At 39.7% G+C, this 22451-nt stretch overlaps 1 protein-coding gene across 21 annotated transcripts in view; it reads left to right on the forward strand.

The window, feature by feature from the left end:
* Positions 1-22451, forward strand: part of MAP7D3 (MAP7 domain containing 3) — a 69709-nt gene that overhangs the window by 41462 nt on the left and 5796 nt on the right. For 7 of the 21 annotated variants that reach the window (XM_075068880.1, XM_032773176.2, XM_075068883.1 and 4 more), the window contains 13 exons: positions 2053-2151; positions 2608-2706; positions 3847-3972; positions 5951-6096; positions 6565-6695; positions 6887-7137; positions 14863-14998; positions 18102-18261; positions 19597-19701; positions 20008-20061; positions 20432-20519; positions 21055-21109; positions 21784-21942. In XM_075068880.1, coding sequence (XP_074924981.1) covers positions 2053-2151; positions 2608-2706; positions 3847-3972; positions 5951-6096; positions 6565-6695; positions 6887-7137; positions 14863-14998; positions 18102-18261; positions 19597-19701; positions 20008-20061; positions 20432-20519; positions 21055-21109; positions 21784-21942 — 1609 coding nt within the window. The remainder of the gene's footprint in view (positions 1-2052; positions 2152-2607; positions 2707-3846; positions 3973-5950; positions 6097-6564; positions 6696-6886; positions 7138-14862; positions 14999-18101; positions 18262-19596; positions 19702-20007; positions 20062-20431; positions 20520-21054; positions 21110-21783; positions 21943-22451) is intronic. The other 14 variants (XM_075068885.1, XM_075068878.1, XM_075068887.1 and 11 more) reach the window with 10 other exon arrangements.

Raw genomic sequence — 22451 nt, forward strand, 5'->3', positions numbered from 1 at the left:
TGCCAGCTCTGCCGCGCATATCGTACCCACAATGACACCATTCACAGGACTAGTCAGCCATCCATCACTGTATCATTCACCTGCATGTCCACCAATGTAATATACGCCATCATATGCAGCCAATTGCCCCCTGCTATAATGTACATCGGCCAAACTGGACAGTCAGCTACGGAACAAAAGGAATAAATGGACACAAATCAGGATATCAGGATGGCAATATACCAAAAACTTAGGACGAGCACTTCAAACCCTCCCTGGACAGCCCAACTAATACAGGACTTTAAGGTGGGCTATCCTGCAGCAAAAACTTCAGGGACCAGACTGCAAAGGAAACTGCCTGAGCTTCAGTTCATTTGCAAATTTGACACCATCAGCTCTGACTCAACAAAGACTGTGGAAATGGCTTGCAATTACAGAACCAGTTTCTCTCCCTTGGTTTTCACACCTCTACTGCTAGGACAGGGGCCTCACCCTCCTGACTGAACTGAACCTCTGTAATCTCTAGCTGCCTTGCTAGCTATATACCTGCCCCTGGAAATTTCCACTACCTGCGTCTGACGAAGTGGGTATTCACCCACGAAAGCTCACGCTCCAAAACCTCTGTTAGTCTATAAGGTGCCACAGGATTCTCTGCTGCTTTCACCTTTACTTAAAAGCATTATGGGAAAATTCCAGAGGTCAGTTACAGCGTAGTAATATTAATCACTGTTTACACTGGCACTCCAGCGCTGCAGCACCAGCGCTGTTCTCTTTATTCCCCTTGTTGAGGGGAATACAGCGCTGTATGTGCCTTGCCAGTGTGGATGGGGAGTAAGTTACGGTGCTGTAAAGCCACCACCAGTGCTGTAACTCTCCAGTGTAGCCAAGCCCTGAGAGAAAAGGAAAGCACCGATGCTGGTCTTTTAGAGAGTCTGACTTCCTGGGGATATCACAGTGTGAGGCAGGGTGCTGTATAGCCTCGTAATCTCTGGTTACAGGAGAGTGAGATGTGGGTCTCTGCCCAAGAGAGGTGATGACTGAGAGCCGGAAATACTAAGTGGGTGCCTTGGTGGACCACAGAGTAGGAATACAGGTTCAATTGCCTTGAAACAGTGTGAATATTCAGACTCTTTGGGGAAAATGTCCAGTACTCACCTTTATTTTCTCTAACAACGAAGAGAGATTTAGATCAAGACTCTAAGATTCTGCTTATACCAGCCGAACAGGTCAGAGCAATTATACACTCTTGATCTGGCTTCCAGAGAGCAGCTAATCTTTAGGTGAATGGTGCATGGAATGTGCACAGCTCTTCAGGTTCTGCTGTAACTCTTCTGTGTCCCATCACAGGATGGTTGTAACTTGTCTGATGTATTGTCGTCTGAGATGCTGGGGTTTTTTAAAAAAAGTTTAATCTGATTTAACATTTTTTCTTTATTAGCTGCCTTAACTGTACTTACTTAGGGAAAATATGAAATATGAGATTTCAAGTTCCTCCCACCACTAGAATCCAGCTGTCAAAATATAACAACCATTTTGCACACTGGGATGTGCTTTCAAAGCAGTTTTTGTTCTGTGTAATAGTATAATTCAGATTAACCTTGTTTTATGCCTTTAAGACCTATATGTATTTATGTAGAACTTCTTCTGTTTTAAGCACTCTTTATATTCCTGATAATAGTGGCCAGATATTTTTATACTCTTAAATTAACTTTTTTTTAAATCAGTTCAATCAAACACATATTTCTTCAGTTCATCTAGAGCCTTATCATATACTTCTTTATTGAATCTTGATTGATTCGTGTCTGTCTGTCTTTATTTATTTATTGTTAACAGAAATTTGGTGTATCGATCAGAAATTTAAGGATTCAGAATGATAATTTGTGCTCTCCAATTAATTGAGGTTTCACTTTTTATTTCTTGCCACAAGGTGGTTCTGTATGGTTCATAAATCAATCAGATTTGGTTATGCTACTATGGCTTATACTGTATATAGAAAAGAGGGGTAGGTGGTTAAAGGAACACTTTAGGATTCTATATAAAATGTAATCACGTAATTTGGACTGTCACTTACAGGTACCACAAAGAGAAGTGCTTCATTAAACAGACTGAGTAACAAAGTTTCTCTTCCGTCTGAGCAGCCACCCCCGAAAGGTTCACAGGTGGAACAGAAAGGTGCAGGCAACTTTTTTTTTTTTTTTTAATTTAAACTAAGAGTTAGCAAATTGAGTATTTCTTAAATTTAAATTGTGTTTAAACTGAAATTTCCAAACTTTGTTTAGAAATACTTTTACTCTGAACAGTGTAGATTATTGTGCGTATAATGTGACCATTTGGACTTTGGTATCATTACTCACATACTAGCAATATCAAACATTGTATCCAGGATTCTGCTGTTTCTATATGCAAGTGTGTTTTCTCTGAAGCTGTACTTGGGGTGGGTGAGAAGTAAACCAATACGTACAACTTGTGTGGCCGAAGTATTGCATAATGATTAACAATTCTGGTTTATAGGTATTTTTGGTAAAATACATTTTTTTTTTTTTTTTAAAGAAACTGAGCGGGCAGTTCAGGAAATCAACTATGCAAATCTCTTGTTAAATATAATATTCTTTTGCGCTTGGTCTCTAGGAGGAACAGAAAAGAAGAGGAGCACGTCTTTGAATAGAATAAGTAGTAAACCTCATTCTTCTCCTGAACTAGAGAAGGTGAAAAAGGAAGAAAGACCAGGTGGTTAGCTATTTATAAAACTGAATCCTAATCTTGCTATTTAAAAGCAATGCACAATAAAATTGGATAGGATTACGTTACTTGAGTAGTTTCTTCTGGTTCCTCTACATCTGGAAACTTAGTGAGAATTCTAGTTATTTAGTAGTAAAGATTAAATTCTTTAAATTTCTTGTCTCTGACAAAAAAAATCCTGTCAGGGTTTTTGTGAATTATACTTAATCATGCTAGAAGTAGGTGAGCAAAACCATTATATGTACAAGTCAAAGAGCTAAAGCTTAGAAAGATAATCTTGATAAATTTAAGCTAAAGAAATCACTTCACTTTAAACGTTAACATTTTTTTCCTGTATCTTTTTCTGTTTGGCTTTAAAAGCTCTGTTAGTTTTTCAGTTTACAAGCAATTTCCCTGTTCCTGCTGCTGGACTGAGTTTAGTGCCCCCAAGTGAGGGGGGAAATCTGTTCTCATTTGTGTCTCTGCTTTTCTTTACATCCATCCTTAAAGTACAAGACACCTCTTTATTAAGAACTTCTTTCTAATAACTATTTTCTACTTGAAGCTAATGGATGCCAGCTTCTTTAACAAACATCTCCTTTTCAATTAACATACTTGAAATTTTTTTCCTTCTTAGCAGCTCTTGCCCTGATAAGAAACTACAGTAGAATGCTTGGAACCCTTTTTCATATTGAGTTGACGATGATTACTATATATGTGAGCTTGTGTGTGCAAATAAGACTTAACAATAGCTAACAGTTGTTGGCAATAATTTGCAAGGTTTTTCTCTGGTTTGTGCCACCAGTCTGTTGTAATATCCTCTGTTGCATCCTAATTTCTGCAAAGCTGAATTCAAAGCTTTCCATGTTTTGACTTATTTCAGCACTCGATCTGTGTTTTATGTTTGTTTGCATATCGTTCTCTGCACATAACAATTAATAATAAATCAAGGACAACAAATGCAATCATATCTGATTGCAATGTTTAATCCTGCTTACTATGTATTTCCCTCTTCATTACTTTAATGTTTTCTTCTGAAAATGTTATGATTTGCAACAATACTCCCAAAGCTCCTTTTCTCTTTGATGCTTGCTTTCTTCATTATATGACTTCATGTTGAATCCTTTTTGATTTGTTCCCATCATTCAGCTCGTCGCTCCCAGATCAGTCCTCTGGAGAGTAATGTAATCAGTCGCCTCCTCGCCCCCACACAGGCCTCCTTAGCTAGGAGTAAAAGTGCTGCTACTTTATCGGCTGATGGACAAGATCCCTCAGGTAACAGGAGTGCAGTAAAAGCCTGAAAGTGATAGTAGTTGCTTTCAAAGCAAGAGTTGATATGACAGTTGCTAACTGTTACCTTTCAACACAATTCATACATTTAGTTAACACATCACTATGTATAATACTTCACTAACATTTACTTTGGTAAAAAAAAATGCAATACATATTTTATGTTTCATGTTTCTTTTGAGATTTCGTAGGATAGTATTGGCTTTTAAACTACAATACCAGTTCATTCATTCTGCAGAGAATTGTATACTGGTATTTATTTTTGCACTGAGCTGTCTCTGAGATCTGTATTTGAATTTAAGTGACAGCTTGGGAGGAGGAACTGGAAAACTAGTAACATTTCATAGGAGGCCTAAGAGACTAGTAAGCATGGGGCACAAACTGACTTATCTGAGGGAGAGCAAATTTTTCAGCTAAAAAGTTACTGGAACAAGACGACTAGGTTACCTGTGACTTTTACTGAATGTAAGAAAGTTCCGGTGAAAGTACTACGTTCAATGTAATGTGCACCTAACTGGAGTTCATTCCCCCGTTCATGTTTTTTTTGTTAATCTTTCAACTCACAATCAACATTTTGTTTGCCTTTTATCCTTTCAAATGCATTCCTCCATCTTTATTTTTTTAGTATGACTTAAGCTAATTAACTAACCTCACTAATAGTGATGAAACTTCTACACTGCTGACCTGACTGTAATTAATCCTTGCCTTTGCGGATTCATAATTTACGTTCATGTTTTTGCACAGCTAGTTGTGTGCATTTTATTTTTCCACGAAACGTGTTACTTCACTTTATATGAGGGAAATCTCTTATTTTGTACTGATAGGCAGCATGTGGCTCTGACTCTGTTATTCAAACAAAGCTTCAGGACTTTTGCTTTAACAATCAGCAAACTTATGGTACTTTCAATAGCATTAACACTTAATTTCAGTAATAATCTCCTTGATCTATTCTAGTTCAAATTATTGGTCATAAGAGTGCAGTTCTCTCTAGAAGAATGCTGTAGATATTCAAATAAAATGTTTTATCCATAAGAGTACAGTGATTAAGAGCTATCATCTGTCATTAGATTTTTGTATCCCTAGATATTTTAAAATCTTAGATATGCTAGTTTTAATCTATTTGCAAATATCTGAATTTATATTACTATATACACTTCTTGTATATTATATATGAACTACTGTGTTTAATGAAGGATCCATACAGTGATCATATTTTCTCATCACATCTTAATATATGTGAAGAGGCTGAGTTTTGGAGATGGTAAAGTAATTGTAATTGACTGTTAACCCTTTACACTTCTAGTTTCTTCACATACTTTAATCTTGTTTTGTTAATATGGATAAAGTGTGTGGTTTGGGGAAAAAGGTAAAAATAATCAATGCTGTCATATGGCAGCTGATATAATAAGGAAGTGCATAAAACAAGGTTAAAATACTTGATATAGTAACTGCAATTTGTCACACGATTTTTTATGAAAAATCATTCCATGTGGGTTGGACGAAACAAAACATTTTATAACTAGCACGGCATTATCTACACATTGTGAAGCATTTGTGAGATACGCTTCTTTGCCCTGTGCAAGAGTTTGGCCATCAGAGTTCTGTTAGTCTAGAAATAATCATGACAAGCTACAGTTTGACTAAATTGGAAACTATGTTTAGGTATTGAAAGTTTAATGTAGACATTGTTTGGAAAAGCACTTTATTTTTTTTTATCTACACTTGACTGCTGCTTTCGGAATGGTTTCATTCTTGGTGCTGTGGCTTCTGAACTCCTAATCTTGTGGTGATGGTGTCTTGTGTCCATGACCTGTTGCAATGTGCACTTCCAGTGGTGTTTTCTCTGTATGGGTTCTAACACACACAATCTTTCTTTCTCTCTTTCTCTCTCTGTCCTTTTTTCCTGTTCTGATGCTGTGCACTTGGTTCTCTGTTTTGTCTTGTCAAATTCCCAACTTTATAGAATCTCACCTCTGTCCTCGTTCAGCTTCAGCCAGTTCCATCAGTTCTCCAAACCAAACTCCTAAAGTGCCCGTGCGCAGCCGGAGCATCGACAGATTGAAGACCACTGTATCTTCATCTGACACCAGCTCTCCAGAATCCACACAGGTCTGTTGAAAAGTTCCTTTTACAAAAGGCTTGTTTTTTCTTTCTTTGGACAGATCAGGTTAGGGACATGTTATAACCGTTTGCAATCCTAGTCAGCTGCACTATTTATTGCATCAGAACGCTTAAATGTTAGTTAAATTTCTTTATTTTGCATTGTTGATAAACATTGGATAATGTCACAAAATACTGTTATAATGATAAGAGCAATTTCATGTTTCTTTTTAAAGTTTTAGTAATCTTTGGTTACTAATTATGCAAGTTAGTAAAAATAATTCCAAATGGAAGAACAGGTATACTAAAAAGTCACTTCTTTTCTTAAAAAAGAGAGCTTTATTTTAGAGTGTCTCCAAACCAAAATTTCAAACACCCCAGAATTTCAGAGTGTTTAAAGCCAAACCTAAATCAGCTTGGATCTAGACTGTGCATTTTAGAAGGTGTACATTTACCGCTGTTTGTGTATCTGATCAGAAATCGGTGACAGAAAAGCAGTCCCCAAGTCCTGCTGGGAGGCACCCTCCATCACCATCTGTGTCAGCTCGTAGAAGATCTCCATCCCCTGCTAACTTGGCAAAACGTCCTTCATCTCCCTCTACAGCTAGGTATGTTTAGATCTGTGTTCATCCTAAACCATGTTCAAAACAAAATGGACACTACTTCCTATGCCACAGGTTTGGTGTCCTGATACTGTCCAGTATGAATGCAGAAGGTGCATATTGTTGCTATGTGTATAAAATCAGTTAAATACTTCAGGCTTTCAGTGAAGCCTTAATAAGTGTTCCTTTCTCTGCAGACAAAATCAAAAGGCCCGTCCACCTTCACCTAGTCTACTGAAACAAAGGCCATCATCCCCTACTACAGTCTCCAAACCAGCACCTATTCAACGCCTGCCTCTCACACCAAGTGTTATGAATATTACCAGAAAGAAACCTGAAATGGAGTGCAAACCAAAGGACAATTGCAAAGAAGAAACAGGACAAGAACATGGCCCTTCTCCAACCTCTGAGAGGGAAACTGTCGCAATTGCTGCAAAGACCAAAGAAGGTAGGAGCCTTTAAGTGATCCACTTGTCTATTCCATTTATCTTGATGATGGTCCACTACAGTTCGAAGTTTAATGATGGTAATCACCTATAAATAGCGTTAGAGAGATCTTTGTAAGTATGCAAAAAATTTTACAGCAATCTAGAAGAAACTTACATCTTTTGGAATGGACACAAATTGTGTTCCTGACTGCTTGTAGACACTAACGATGACTTGGCAATTCCTGAAAAAGTCCTAGCCAAGTTCCATCTCTTTCCTAAATTTCTCCAGCATCTCTGGTTTCTTACAGTATTCTTAAGAGTGAGTAAGGGGTATCTCTATGGTTGAATAAGAGCACTTGGAGTCAGAATATCTGGTTCTATTTCTGATCTTTCTGCCAAATTCTTGTGTGATCTTGCTTCATGCCTTTCTATCTGGAACGTCTCTGTGCCTTGACTTTTTTACATGTGTAAAATAGAGATTCGTGAGTATTTGTAAAATATTTAGAACTTCTTGGAGGGAAGGCACTATAGAAGTGAAAAGTATTAATATTCAGTTCTTGTAGTTTCACTGAATACAACTGAATAGTGGTTATTCTACCCAAGAATTGACAGCATTTCTGGGATGAGTGAAACAATCCCTATATACTGTAGTTTGTAAAACAATTTGTAGGGGATTTTGGGATGCTTCAGGTTAAAAGATGTTATTTGCAAATTGTTAATTATACAGTAGGTTTATAAATTGCTGGGTTATACCATATATAGTAGTCAGTTCATTTGACTAGAAAGCTAAAGGTATTGACTTTTAATCTTGTTTACAGTGTAACTTCTAAACTAAATCCTGTTCCGCTTTGTATATTAGAAATACTGGATTAGATTCTCAAATCCAAGACACACATGCAAAGTGATTTCAAAGAGCAGGCAATGCATACAAATTAAAGCGCACACTTTGAAACCTTGTTCTGTAAACCAGATACCTGTGAAATTGAGCCAGCTATCACTTTAAAAATTGCGTGCATATGCTTTAGCCTGGAGGAAAAATCAACTGCTCATTCATCGTAGCATACATGAGACCTAGCTCCCAAATGGTTAGAGACCTGCCTAAATTTTGATTCCAATGTATGTGCAATCGCCACAGCATCAGGAGACAATGAGCCACACTGCCACACAGAGGAGAATAAAGCAGGCATACTTCTCCCCCATTCATTGTGCCAAATGAGCACATCCTGTACCCCTCCAACCAGGAAGAACACTCTCTACAATCTCCAGAAAAGAATCTGGGAAAGACTTCTGATGAGGTATCACATGCACTTCTCTGTGGAGAAGGTCATAGGGGAAACTTAACAGAAAAAGGAGTTTGAACAGGCAACTGGTGGCGATACTGAGGGTGAAAATCCTTCAGATACCATGGGTAAGTGGGATCATATGCCTGATGCATGTCACTGCATGTAAAGATACTTATGTGTGTTCCTGAATGCGTGTAAGTTTGACGGAATGTCTGAAAATTTCCCTGTGTTAACACTGTAAACTGGGTGTGAAATATGGCAAGAATTTATTTGGGATCCCATATGTTGTACTGTGCTTTGCGCACACACGTTCTTGTGGAAAGATAGCTAGATGTCGTTGTCGTCGTGTCATGGAGTTGTATACCAATCTTTCAACAGTGTCCCTTGCTCCTGATTGTAATAAATGTGTATCTTAGACCTGTCTAGAGCATGAGAAATAGATCAGTAATCCACGTCTCTGATATTTGATCCCTGCTGTCTGTCATATTCACAGGTATCTGCCAGTTACTCTTTGGCTTCAGTCATGCATGTTTTCCTTTACAGAATCATCCTTGTCCTTCACAAACTCACCTGCTACATCCTCATCTACCTGTGAGCCTCTCATCTTCTGAAGCTTTACCTTCTCATTGCCAGGACTTTGACCCGCCTTCTCTGCTGCCTCTTCTAAACTGTGTTTGTAACTCATCTCTGAATCTCATGTTGCCACTTCTGCTCATTACTTGGGTGCCTCTTCTCTCTCTTCCCATGCTAACTTCTAGAACTGTATTTACCCAGCTCATCTCCTTCCATCTTGCTCTGCTGCTAACTAGATTATCACTTTCTTTGCAGTCATTGACAGTAGGAGACTGGGAGTAGTTCTCTACCTAACTCTTTGTGGAGTTTATAAGGCAGAGAGAGAGTATGGAAGTTGATCAGCACAGAGGTGTTGGTTTCTCTTCCTTGTGAGTATGGGGTGTCCACTCCTGGCCAGACAGTCTCTGTACATGCCCTACCTGTGAACATGGAGGCAGATCCCTCTGTTCTGGAAAAGTTGCTTCACATTTTCGAAATCATATGCTGTGGAGTTGAAATCAGAGGGCAAGAACTGAGGGCAGTGAGTGGCCATCTAGCCAGGCTACCTCACTGCTTTGGCACAATAACATACCCCAACCAGCTCCTGAGGCTTCCGCCCAAAGACACTGGCTTTTACCACCGAGTAGTCCCGTGGCTCCTGAGTTGCTATCAAGTCTTGGGCTCAACCTTAATTTCAAGGTAGCTTTAAGTGTACTTGGTGTCATGGTGTCTGTACTAGCTGCACTATTGTCCCTTCTTGGGGGTCTCACTGAGTGCACCTCTCACAGATGTCAAACCTCAAGCCTTTATCTCTGCTGGGGTAGAGTTCTGTAGTTCACCCACTTTTAGACTAGGACCTGGGTTAAAGCCCCCGAGTTACCAGTTGTGACTACTTCAGCAGGTTGCTCCTGGCTCAGATGCTTAGACCCTGCTTAAGGTGAGACTGCCTACCCCACAGCTCCTATCTCTCTCCCAGTCTGTGTCAGCCCCATGGCCTGCTGATCATTTTCTCTCTCCCTTTCTGCCAGGGGAACCTTTTTAAACTTTTTTGATCTTTATGATCGCCTTGGCAAAACAAGTCCTGTTAGCTTTGCTGGCATCTGGCAGTGGCATCTCCCAGTAAAAGCCCCCACTGAATACTTAACTTGGCCTGAAAATGTGTACCTGAGGGGTTGTCTTAGTTCTTAGTCCTTGTTTTGTTTCCTGCCTCACCCAACCCCCAGCTCTAGTTGGGCTTTAGCTTTGGAGTTAAAGATGACAGCCATCCAAAACTGAACAGGGAAACACATAATAGTCATAACAATAATGTAGGTATCTCCCAATTCGTCACACTTGGATCTTCATGTCACTTTTCCACCTATGGTGGACTTGATTGCCTATCAACACTCCTTGTCTTGCTTGTTTCCTTTTGTGTCTACATTGGTAGGTAGTTAAAATATGCTATTATGCAATTAAACACATCTTATTTTTCAGTGACTTGGAGCAGTCGTACACAGCTTCTCTTCCTGAGTTAAAAGGCTTGTTTCAACTTAAAAACATAAGAAATGCTCATTCATGAGTTGTCACCTTGTGTGCTATGATGGGTAATAAATTTGAATGTAATAATTATATGTCTGGGTTGTTGAGGAGTCGGAGGGCATAAGGATAAAACAAATAGCCCACATTGAGGTATGGGTGATAACCTTCTGTCTAATGCAGGGGTAGGCAACCTATGGCATGCGTGCCAAAGGCAGCACGCGAGCTGATTTTCAGTGGCACTTACACTGCCTGGGTCCTGGCCACCAGTCCGGGGGGCTCTGCATTTTAATTTAAATGAAGCTTCTTAAACATTTTAAAAACCTTATTTACTTTGCATACAACAATAGTTTAGTTTTATATTATAGACTTATAGAAAGAGACCTTCTAAAAACGTTAAACTGTATTACCGGCACATGAAACCTTAAATTACAGTGAATAAATGAAGACTCGGCACAGCACTTCTGAAAGGTTGCCAACCCCTGGTCTAACGCCACACATCACACTGTTTTAACACAGGTACACATTATCTTAGTGGCTAGGTAAAAAAAAAAAACAGATTCCAGTGAGGAGATTGCAGGCTCCTCCTTAGATCACTGTAATGTGGAACATTCTTCAATCCATCATACAGGAAACTAACTTCATTAGACCTAGGGAGGAGGGTAAACCACCACCAACTCTTCACAAGACAACAGTTCCATGGGCCCACTTAACACACTCTTTCCACCCCTTAACCCACACAGGTCAAGTAGTGCTGACAGTGAATCCTCAGAGAAGGAGTTGATTGAAGGAATCCTACACACATAATGGGGTGGAAGTGTCACAATTTCTGCTTCCTTTCAAGGAATGCTTCTTACAATCCACAAGCTGACAGCGAGTGACACCAAACACCAACAACTGAACAGCAGTCCTGTTGGATTAATTTTAAATCCTGAACAGCTTGTTTTTAAAAGTACAGCAAAGGAATGAGACGATGGTCAGGAATATCACTGTAGGAAAACAGCACACAAAGCTACAATGGGAGAACATTGCTAATGCATGTGTTCATGTTGGGGGGGCCCATTCTGTAACAATTAAATCTGTCTAAAACTCTGGCTCTGGGTAGATGGAATATGTGACATAGGAATATAAGAAGTGCATCATCTTCCATCCCCACTGATGCGAAGACAGAGGAGGATTATACAGGCCCTCTGAAGAAGCACTTTCCTGAGTTGGAAGATGACCTCTTTTGCTCTACAGACTCAAGAAACTCCAAGTATTGCAGACGGAGGAATTGAGCAAGACAAAGATCATGGAAGACTTAAATTTTGCCCCAAAACTGACCACATACAATTCAGGTACCCACGTGTCTGCATACTTTACTTGTGCACCAGATGATGTTGGTACATGCAGATCTGAGACTTTGGGTATTCCAAAGTTTGTACACTCACTACTGTATGCCCAGAAATGTGTGCTCCTAATCTTGAGTGCACAGAGTTAGTCTGTGTTGAAATCCTTACAGAAAACTATGATCCACCTTCAAGAGGGAAAATACACATCTTTCATCTCTCCCACCCTGCGGGCTTCCCATCTTCTTCCTATTTCCTTCCCCATCCTGATTTATCACAATAATCTGCTATTCCGAACACTACTGTGACTGGTCTCCTTTATCTTTTTGATACTGTGTACTCAGACAGTATTTTATGTGGAGGCGTGTAGCTTGTAATCCTAAAATGGTATTGCCTCAGGTAGAGATTTTACACTGAGGGCCTGCATTCTTCATGGGAATATATGGTCAGGCTCAGGTTTGTGATGTTTGCCCAAGTTTAAGGATTGATTATTGATGGCATCGCTGTTCTATTGACTTGGCTTTGTGTATAAACAGAGCAAGTGTAAGAATCCCGTTGTCTTAGCAGCTGCTGCTATTGTTTATATTATAGTAGTGCCTAGATCAGGGCCCATTGTGCTAGGTGCTGTACAGACTTATAGTAAGAAACAGTACCTTCCTCAGACAGCTTATGATGCCTACAGATGAGGCAGATCAAGGGTGGCAAAGGAACAGGCACAGAGTTGAAATGACTTGCCTGATGTCAGACAGCATACTAGCGATAGAGCTGCGATTAGCACCCAGGTGTCTTGACTCCCAGTCCAGTGTCCTATACGTTAGGCCACAGCAGCCAGACTTCATGACCAGAAGTGAACAACCCCCTACCTCTGTAGGTTTGCATCTCCAGGTCCATTTCAAAAATGTCAGTGCCTGATGCACGTAATAGCTTCTCGGTGAGGTTTAGAAAGCTGACTCTTTGCACATACATGCTGCGCTCTGTGTATTATCAACTTAAGTTTTTTCTTTCCCAATTTTTCATACAACAAATAGCTTAAGAATATTTGAAGGTAAATACTTTCCCATAGTATTGTTTTTAATGGAGTCAATCTTCCTGCTATGCATACAAAGCTTTTATTTGAGAAGGTAGATGATTGGTACCAGAACCAGTCTTTGCACCTGTCCTGACTGCTCTCCTGTGCAATTTGGGAGGTAGGTATGTGCAGAGGGATGGTCTGTGTGGTTTGGTGTTCCTTGGGGAGGTTGGGTATTTCGGTATTCTTTGGACTGCCTTGTTTCTAGGTTTGGCAATGATATAGTTTTATTCTTGCTTATACAGTATGATTGCATTTCTTAAACCAAAGGTGGTAAAAGCCCTGGAGAGGCTCTGGAGATTGTATAAATCTTAAATACATAGAAAAAAACTCTCCCGCAATGCCAGCTAGGAAATTGGAATCCTGTGTACGCTCTTACACTCCCTCAGTTTTGCAAGCACAATTTTTGTGCACAAACTTCATATTGACTCTACAGCTGTATAAGTGCTGTTGATGCTTTCATGCTACAGTTTGTGGACAATGACTTCACATTCATACTCCATACCCAGCTCATGGAAAATCTTTCCCACTGTACTGTCTTAAACTTATAGAAAGTGGCTGAATTTCACACAAATTGGCCCATTATATTGAAGTAATGTGTTTTTTTCAGACTAGAAACGAAATACTTTTGTCAGTACATTGATTTTGATGCTTATTGAAATAAGTCTAATTTTTGTAACATTTGAAGAATTTTCCAATTATTAATCATTTGGACTTGAAGGATTTATCAGTGTTACACTTGCAGTTATCTGCCCCTATGTAAGGATGTTAAAAATAAATTAAGGGAAGAATCTCGGCTAGTATTAATTGGCATAGGAATATTGCCTTCAGTGGAACTGTGCTGATTTACAGCCACTGAAAATCCGGCCCTAAATGTTCTCAAGATCAGACTTCAGTTACATTAAAACTAGTTAAACTTCAAGAAGATGGAGATACTTCCTAAAAACAAGAGGGTTGTTTACAGTATAAATTAGTCAAGTAGCTTTTCAGAATATTTTTATGAACATGTTTCTTGTACTCAAACACCGGGAGGGGGAGTGTGTGTGTAAAAGAGAGTTTCGCTGTGCCCGTAGGCCTTGTAATATATTATAACTGTGGATATGTGTGGATAAGTGTGATTAGAGATGTTTTGATCTCCATGTAAAATTAGAATATAGCAATGTCACGATGTGGACATGATTTAAGATCTTAGTGTGTTGTCCTTAAGTTGATTTTGTCTGATAAAACAAAGGCATAGTTGTTAATATTCTAAAAATACTGCTAATTTTGGAAAATGGATTTTTAAAACTGATACTTCCTCTTTTGGTCCAGAATATGTTTGTCCTGTTCATTATAAGGAAGGCTAACAAGCTTATTGCTCGTACAATAATATTTCTCCATATTTTTTTAAAAGCACTAATAGAATAGTCTTTGAAGGTTACATAATTATGTTAGTTTTTGGAAATATTCTTTTCATTATGATTATTACAGCATTATTTGTAGCAGAGATGCATGTAGTATTTGGAAATGGTTGCTTATGAGATGTGGTTCCTTTAAGAGACCAGGAAGTGGAACCAGGAGGTGGAAGAGAAGACGCCGCGGTGGGGGTCATGAGGAAGAGAAACCTAGAGGGGATGCCAGTCAGACCCCTGGAATAAAGTTTGTTCTTGTTTGCATTTAAACGGAGTGGTCTTCAAATTATTGGAATACCACAATGCACTTTCAGTAGTTACATTATCTGAAAACAGCCAAAGGTGTATTGGTGGAATGAGTTAGTGTAGTATGTCTGCAGTGTAAATAAGGTACTGGGCTCCTATTGTTGCTTTCTTTCAACTGTTTAGGATTTTCTTCCAGTTTCTCTGTGTTGAATACAGAGTGCTTTGATTGATTGGTTGAGTACTTATGTTAATGATGGTTGGGCAGTCGGACAAAGCAGTGTTACTCATCTCTTATATCACAGTGGTGAAGGCGTGTTTTGAAGTGGATCGTACTATATAACCACCTTCTTTCAAATTACAGAATCTAGTAGCAAAAATATTCCGGGAACCACAAGAGCCGAAGAAGCTGCTAAAATCTTAGCAGAGAAACGACGTCTTGCACGGGAGCAAAGAGAGCGTGAAGACCAGGAAAGAATTCAGAGAGAAGAGGAGGAAAGGTAACTTGTAAATACCGGAAAACAATATTTTCTGTGATGCAAATTTGATTGGCATGTAAACCTGGCTGGCATGTATTTTAGCTACACATGCGAGAATCTGCAGAGAACCAGGTACATATGGCAGAGTTTGCTGGAAATACGTATCCTTGTGAATGTCAGAAGTCTGTGGAAATGGGATGTCACTTTCTGGGCAGACTGCTTCTCTTTCTTTCAAGTCTCCACTGATTCTACTACTAAAAATATAAGAGATGCTTCTTACTCCAGTTACATTTAATTTATGGTGGTTCTTTCAAAAGTTTACTGCTGAACGATGATTTAATACAGCTCTGAAACTTTACTATGCAGAAGAAAAATGCTGCTTTTAACAATCTTATTTTAAATTAAACAAGCACACAAACGGTTTCCCTAACTTTGTCAAATCTTTTTAAACTTCCCTTTATTTTTTTGAAGTTTACCTTTAACACAGTACTGTGCTGTACAGTATTTGTGGTTTTTTTGTGTCTGCTACTTGATTGTGTTCTTCCAGTTCCAAATGAGGTGTGTGGTTGACCGGTCAGTTTGTAACTCTTAGGTTCTGCTGTATTCCTCTTAAACTCTTCTTTGGCAAGCTTGGGAGACATGTTTCCTTCTAGGTTCCCAGTTTAAATTCAACCCGGGTTGATGACGACTGAGATGCCACATGATGGTTGGCAGGTAGCCTGCATGCAATGCATTTCTCTTATTAGTCCAGTTCTCAGTGGACAAGTGTCCACATCACCAGAACAGCTGGCACCCTTCTTGGCAGTGTCATAGAAATGTAGGACTGGAAGCGATCTCAATAGGTCATGTAGTCCAACTCTCTGGACTGAGGCAGGACTATTATCTGTTATCACTAGTTACCAAAGAATTAATTGTCCAGGAAGGATGAATTACCTTTCTGTTTCTCCAGCTCACAGTTGAGAGAGACACTGGTGAGATGGCACTGTTTGTAAACTTTTACAGTTTGCTGCTTAATGTTTATCTCTTCTATGGCTAGACATGGTGGATGCCACTTAATAGCAACATTTTGCCAGGAACCAATCCTGTCCTGTTGACTTTAATGTTAAGGAGATTCAGATATTGGCAGCAGCATGCCACTTATTGAAAACTTTTTTTGGAAGAAAGACCCTGGCTGCCAGCAAGGAAGCACTGGGACATGACTTCCCTGCAGCTGGACCTCACCCCATCCCAGCACTTCCTTCCTTGGCTACAGTCCCATAAACCTATGTGCAACCCTGGACCACTGTGACGATGTGGTTCTGGTGGGACCCAACTGAGAGTGCCAAATCAGGACCAATTGCTCAAACAGGGCAGTCACAGCCCAAGGCTGGGGTTTTTTCACCTCTAAGGCAAACCAAACCAGCCAGACAAAAATGACTTCGGTTTTACCCCACTGGCTAACCACAAGTCACACAAGCAATTTCCTTAGACACTCCAGGTCTTCCAGTATCACCCCCAGTGCCACATGTCCTGGGGATGAATGGTTATGAAAGCCAACAGCCCAGTAAAAGAAAAAGTTCTCTCCCAATCCCAAAGGACCAAGCCTCAGACCCAGGTCAATATACACATCAGATCTTACCCACAAATCATGCTGTTGCCATCCTTTAGAATTTAAAATCTAAAGGTTTATTCATAAAAGGAACAAAAGATAGAGATGAGAGCTAGAATTGGTTAAATGGAATCAATCACATACAGTAATGGCCCAAAGTTCTTAGTTAGGCTATGTAGCAGTGATGGAGTAAACTGCAGGTTAAATCAAGTCTCTGGAGAACATCCACAAGCTGGGATAGGTCATTCAGTCCTTTGTGCAGAGCTCAGTTTGTAGCAAAGTTCCTCCAGAGGGTAAGAAGCAGGAATTGAAGACCAAATGGGTAGATGAGGCCGCCGCCTTATATCGCTTTTCCAGGTGTAGGAACACTCCTTGTTCCTACTGTGGAAAGTACAGCAAAATGGAGTCTGCAGTCACATGGGCCAGTTTCTACACACCCGTGAGTCCACAAGCGTATTTGCCTCCTCTCAATAGGGTCAGTTGTGTAGCTAATGGTCCTAATGGGCATCAAGCAGGCTAAGCTGAGCTGACACCAACTTGTCTGAATTCTTTCCCAGTAACCACAGCACAATTTGAAATACAGACAGCATACAGCCAATATTCATAACTTCAACTACAAAAATGATACAGACATACAGACAGCATAATCATAACCAGTAACCTGTAACCTGGTCTTAGACACCTTATATGACTCCCTTTACATAGGATTTGGTGCTACTACAGGACCTTGGTTGCAACCCATGTTCTATATGGTTCCAGTTTATATCAATAACGTCACAACCACACAGGAGATAAGAGGCAGGAACCTCAGCATCTCCACCCAATGGGGTAACCTCTGCTGGAGTCCCAGTTCTGTTTGCTGGGAGAGGGGCTGTGGCAGGCCAATGTGGGTGGCTGCAGCCTGGATGCCAGGGCTTTCCATGGGGAGCAGGAGCGTTTGGGGGGGACGGGACATGGAGCTGCATGTACCTCTTCCTGCTGCTGCTCTGCCCACAGCTTCCCTTCCCCATGTAAGCCCTGGCTTTTGGACTGTAACCTCTTCCTGGCTGCTGCTCTGCTCACAACCAAGTTGGCAAGACACGTCCCAGTATTTCCTTTCCTAGCTGCAGCCCCACAAACCTGCCTTCAGCTTAATGGTAACTGCCAATTAATGGCAACTTTTTTGCTGGCAACCCCTTGGTTGTTGGCAATAAGTGGAATCTTCTATAGCTGACTGTGAGTTTGGATATGTGTACACTGCAGCTGGGAGTGTGCCTCCCAACTCAGGTAGACAGACCTGCTCTAGCTCCACTCAAAGTAGTGTGCTAAAAATAGCAGTGTGGATGTTGTGGCTCTGCTAGCTGCCCAAGAGCAAGTCCGCCTGATCCCCTGGGTCCAAGCCTGTGTTACTAGCCCTGTGGCAATGTCCACGCTGCTATGTACAGCATGCTCCCAGCTGCAGTGTAGACCTACCCTTTGGCCTCTTTCACAAGCTTTAAACTCTCACACATCAAATAAATAATATCCAGTGTGTAATCCATTTCTTGGAAATACTAGGAGCAGAGAAGAAGAAATGGTAAAGAAAATGATTGCAGATAAAGCACAAAGAGAGGAGGAACTCCGCAGACTGGAGGAGGAAAAAAGGCTTGATGATGAAGAACAGCAAAGACAAGCTGAAGAGAGAGTTCGCAAAGAACAGGAGGAGCAGGAAAAACTAGTAGGTTTAACAGGTTTACTTGCTAGATGTAGAACATGACTCTGTTTGTTTGTTAACTAATTCTTTTTAGATTCTGAATCAGTTCACGTTGGAAAATGCCCGGTCATAAAGGGACATAGGATACCATAGATAAAACTATTGAAATCTTCCTAAATTGTGTGGCTTTTGAGTCTGGGAAAGAAGCAAATATTTCATAACCATTTAGTCATGTTCAGCGCACTGGTGGCTGAAAGCTGCTTAGTAGGTAAGATGCAAGGAACTTTGTAAAAACCAAAGTATAATAGAGCTTCTTCATAATCTTCTTGGGGTCACTTACAGAGCTTCCTGTTTTAAAAGATCAGAGAGGAGTCTGGGGCACCTTGTGCGAGGTAACTTCTCTATAAAAGGTAATGGTAATAGCTAAAAGACTGATACACTAAGAAGTATTTTAAAATCTGCTGTATGTGCAATGTGCCTCAGGTGGCTCGTGACCAGGATTCATCACCGAATTTGGTCCAGTGGTTGGATCATTAGCTTTCCTGGGCCAGGTGCTAGTGTGCAGTGTGACATGAATGCTGATCCATGGCCCCCAAAAACTATGAATGAAAATACTAACAACCCCTAAATATAGCCTTTCATGGATAATTAATGTCTATATAACCTGGAAAAGGTATCCTTCCTAGTGAATGAAAGAAATTACATTTTTCAGGCTATATGGACCGTGTTCAATGTATGGTGAATTTATAACAGCTATTTGTATCTATGGTATATATTGTCTCTGTAACTGTTGTATAAATTTTTCATTCTCCGTCTCTGTCATACTTTACTGTTCTGAACAATTGTTATAAAAATAAGCTAATGTTAAGAATCCTGTTATCTCCTCATCAAAGTTTGCAATCATAGTGAAAAACAGATTCCGTTATAATAGGAGCACTAAGATATTCAGTGCCAACTATCTTAAATAGAAATATCTGACTGCAAAAGTTTTTAATTAATTTTGCTATATTTGCAATTTAACTGCTTTCCTCATGGTTTCTAAAGTATCTTCCTTAAATGGACCTTCATTCTGAAGTACTGGTTAAACTAACTATTCAGATAGCTCTGGGGCCATCTAAAAAACTTGGATAATCATTTAACTAAATATTTTTTCTGTGAATTTCAGAATCAGGTGGCAAATCTGTAATTCAGATTTTCAGGATTAGGATAATATGTATTTACATGTACTGCACACCAGATCCTTAAGTGGTGGTATGACTCATTTATTTCATCTACAAAATAACTATTGATAAAATAGCTCTCTTGACACCTTAAAATTGATTTATGTATTGGATCCCATATTCTCTGCCTTAATTTTAGAGAGAGGAAGCTGAAGCAAAAGCCCAAGAAGAAGCTGAAAGACAACGGCAGGAGCGAGAGAGAATTATGCAGCAAAATATGCAGGAGAGACTTGAAAGGAAAAAGGTGCATAGTTCTTGCTTTCAAGCCTTTAAGTGAGCCTAAAGTGTGTTGAGACTCTAATGTTAAAGCAATTTGGTGAATAAAGTTAAACAACGATCTGAACTGAGAACAGTCGCATGTATTTGAATAAATCAAATTGTGTTTATAAATGTATATTTTGGTTTCTATTCTAAAAAATGACAATTTAAAATGGTAAATAGTAAGGAATTTTTAAATCCTTTTAAATACAAAAGTTGATAAAAGAAGCCAAATGATCAAAGTTCAGCCTTTTCCATGTTGTGACAAATTCACTTTTTTTTGCTTTAACAGAGAATTGAAGAAATAATGAAAAGAACTCGGAAGTCAGATCAGAATGAAGTCAAGGTACTTGTTTATATGTGACATCATATAGATTCAAGGAGTTCTCATGTTTTGCTTTCAGAAACTTTCCATTAAATGCTTCACTTTCAGAAAAATAACATACATCTTTATGTTCTGTTCAACTGAAATGAAATGGCTTCCAGCCATAGCACAAGGATCCTGTGCAATGACTGATAGTAACTCTCAGTATACTCAGGGCAATTCGTAGACACCCCTGAGGGTCTCTGCAGCATGTAAGCTGGATGTACATCTTTTAAAATGTATTGAATCATGACCTGTGTGATAATATGTGGGCGGTTCACAATAAATATTGGATGGTGGTGTTGTTACTTACAACAGTTTAAGTTAGCAGTAATACAGATTTCTGTTACAGAATGAAGAGAAGTCTGCTAATGAGGCTGAAGAGGAAGAGGATGCTGAAGAGGAGGAAGAGTTGAGGCTTGAAAAAACATATCAACGAGGTAAACAGCGTTTGGTAAATGAGGTCCAAAGTGGTTAAAATCGCTTATACTCTAAAGCAGGGTAGTCATTGTCTTAATGGGATCTGAACTCCCTAATAAACGAAGGATTTTATTTCCTCACTCATCCTCTGAAAGGCCCTACTCCATTTTCAGCAGTTGGCAATATTTACTGTAATTTTCATGCTGATTGTATGATGATTTGAGTACACCACTTCCACAATTGCCATGGAAGCATTGTGCATAAAAATGAGAATAGATTATTTATTCCATTGTGTGGAAGACAGGCAAAATTGTTAACTAAAAATGTATGATTTGAAAATGACTATGCAATAAAAATGTTTTAGATTTGTTTTGGCACTTTAAAAATACATGTATTATTCCATATCATTATAGCCAATTTCCCATTAGAGATGTTGGTTTTATGAGCCTGTATGTTCAGAACATTCCAGGTAGGAGAGAGACCAGTTAGGCATTTATTTGTGTGTTGTTAATTTGGAATAGGAACTATAATATATTGCAGCTCTCTTTCTTTCAGAAAAGATAAATGGTGTTGATCAGTCTCAAGAAATCAAGGTGCAGAGAAAATATAGTTCTTCTTCGAGTGCTTGCTCATATCCATTCCAGTTAGGTGTGTGCGCGCCGCGTGCACGTTCGTCGGAAGATTTTTACCCTAGCAACACTCGGTGGGTCGGCAGGGCGCCCCCTGGAGTGGCGCCGCTATGGTGCCGGATATATACCCCTGTCGACCCCAGCCAGCCCTTCAGTTCCTTCTACCGCCCGTGTCGTCGTGGAACAAGGGGAGCGCAGACTTTAGACTGACCTCCGCTCCCTAGCTACTCGTAGTTCTTGTGTAATTACAGTTATAATCCTTATACGTTTTTCTTAATAGTAGTTTATATTATACTTAGCGGAGTTCGGGAGTAGCCACTTCCCTGCAACCGGTGCCTGAGCCCGTGCCCGGACTCACCGGTTTTTAGTCCGTGCCTGCCGGCCTCCGGCCGTTCCTGACAGGAAATCCACAACGACTCCTGTTCTACGTGCCTCGGGGGATCGCAGATAAGTGCCCCATTTGCACGGCGTTTAACAGGGGTATATATCCGGCACCATAGCGGCGCCACTCCAGGGGGCGCCCTGCCGACCCACCGAGTGTTGCTAGGGTAAAAATCTTCCGACGAACGTGCACGCGGCGCGCACACACCTAACTGGAATGGATATGAGCAACACATCTCGAAGAACAACAGTTACAAAGGTGAGTAACCGTCTTTTCTGAGTTTGCATGTGGTTTGACTTCTACAGAATCTTCAATGCAAGATATGTCAAAAATGGAGGCGGATGAAGTACTTATAAATGGAGATGAGCAAGACCTTTATCAGAAGAAGAAGAATGAGGGGTCTTTGCATGTTATGCAGCTAAAGGATTACAGGTGAGCCTGTGTGATGGTGTCCTAATGTAAAGGTTGCATCTGATTGTAATTTACGTAATAAATCCTTAAATACACTTCATATAGTTTATAGCTAGTACTGATCATAGGTTGCCAAAAATTAAATTTGAGACTGTCCAGTTTAGTTGTAGTTGTCAGGAAACATCTGATTTACTCTAGGCAAAACTTCAAGTTAGTATTTAAAAAATGATATATACCACTTTAAATATATAAAATGTAAAAATAAATTATAAAATAAAATATAAATTATTCCTTGTATAATTATACATTGTTGTATTTTGGAGCTGATTGTGATTCTTCTCAATCTAATGTGAGTCTGGAGTAACACTAATGAAGTCAGTGGAGATATACTGAGTGTAAATCTGGTGTGAAATTGAACCGGCCCACAGCTGATCAGTTAATTTGATGTACAGAAACTAAATCCAGAGATTTTGTTAGTTTGCTTCAGAACTTACTAAAGCATCAGTATCTTGATAAAGAAAAATATCAGT

The sequence above is a fragment of the Chelonoidis abingdonii genome, chromosome 8 (genome assembly GCF_003597395.2).
Source record: "Chelonoidis abingdonii isolate Lonesome George chromosome 8, CheloAbing_2.0, whole genome shotgun sequence".
In the NCBI taxonomy this organism is placed as follows: Eukaryota; Metazoa; Chordata; order Testudines; family Testudinidae; genus Chelonoidis; species Chelonoidis abingdonii.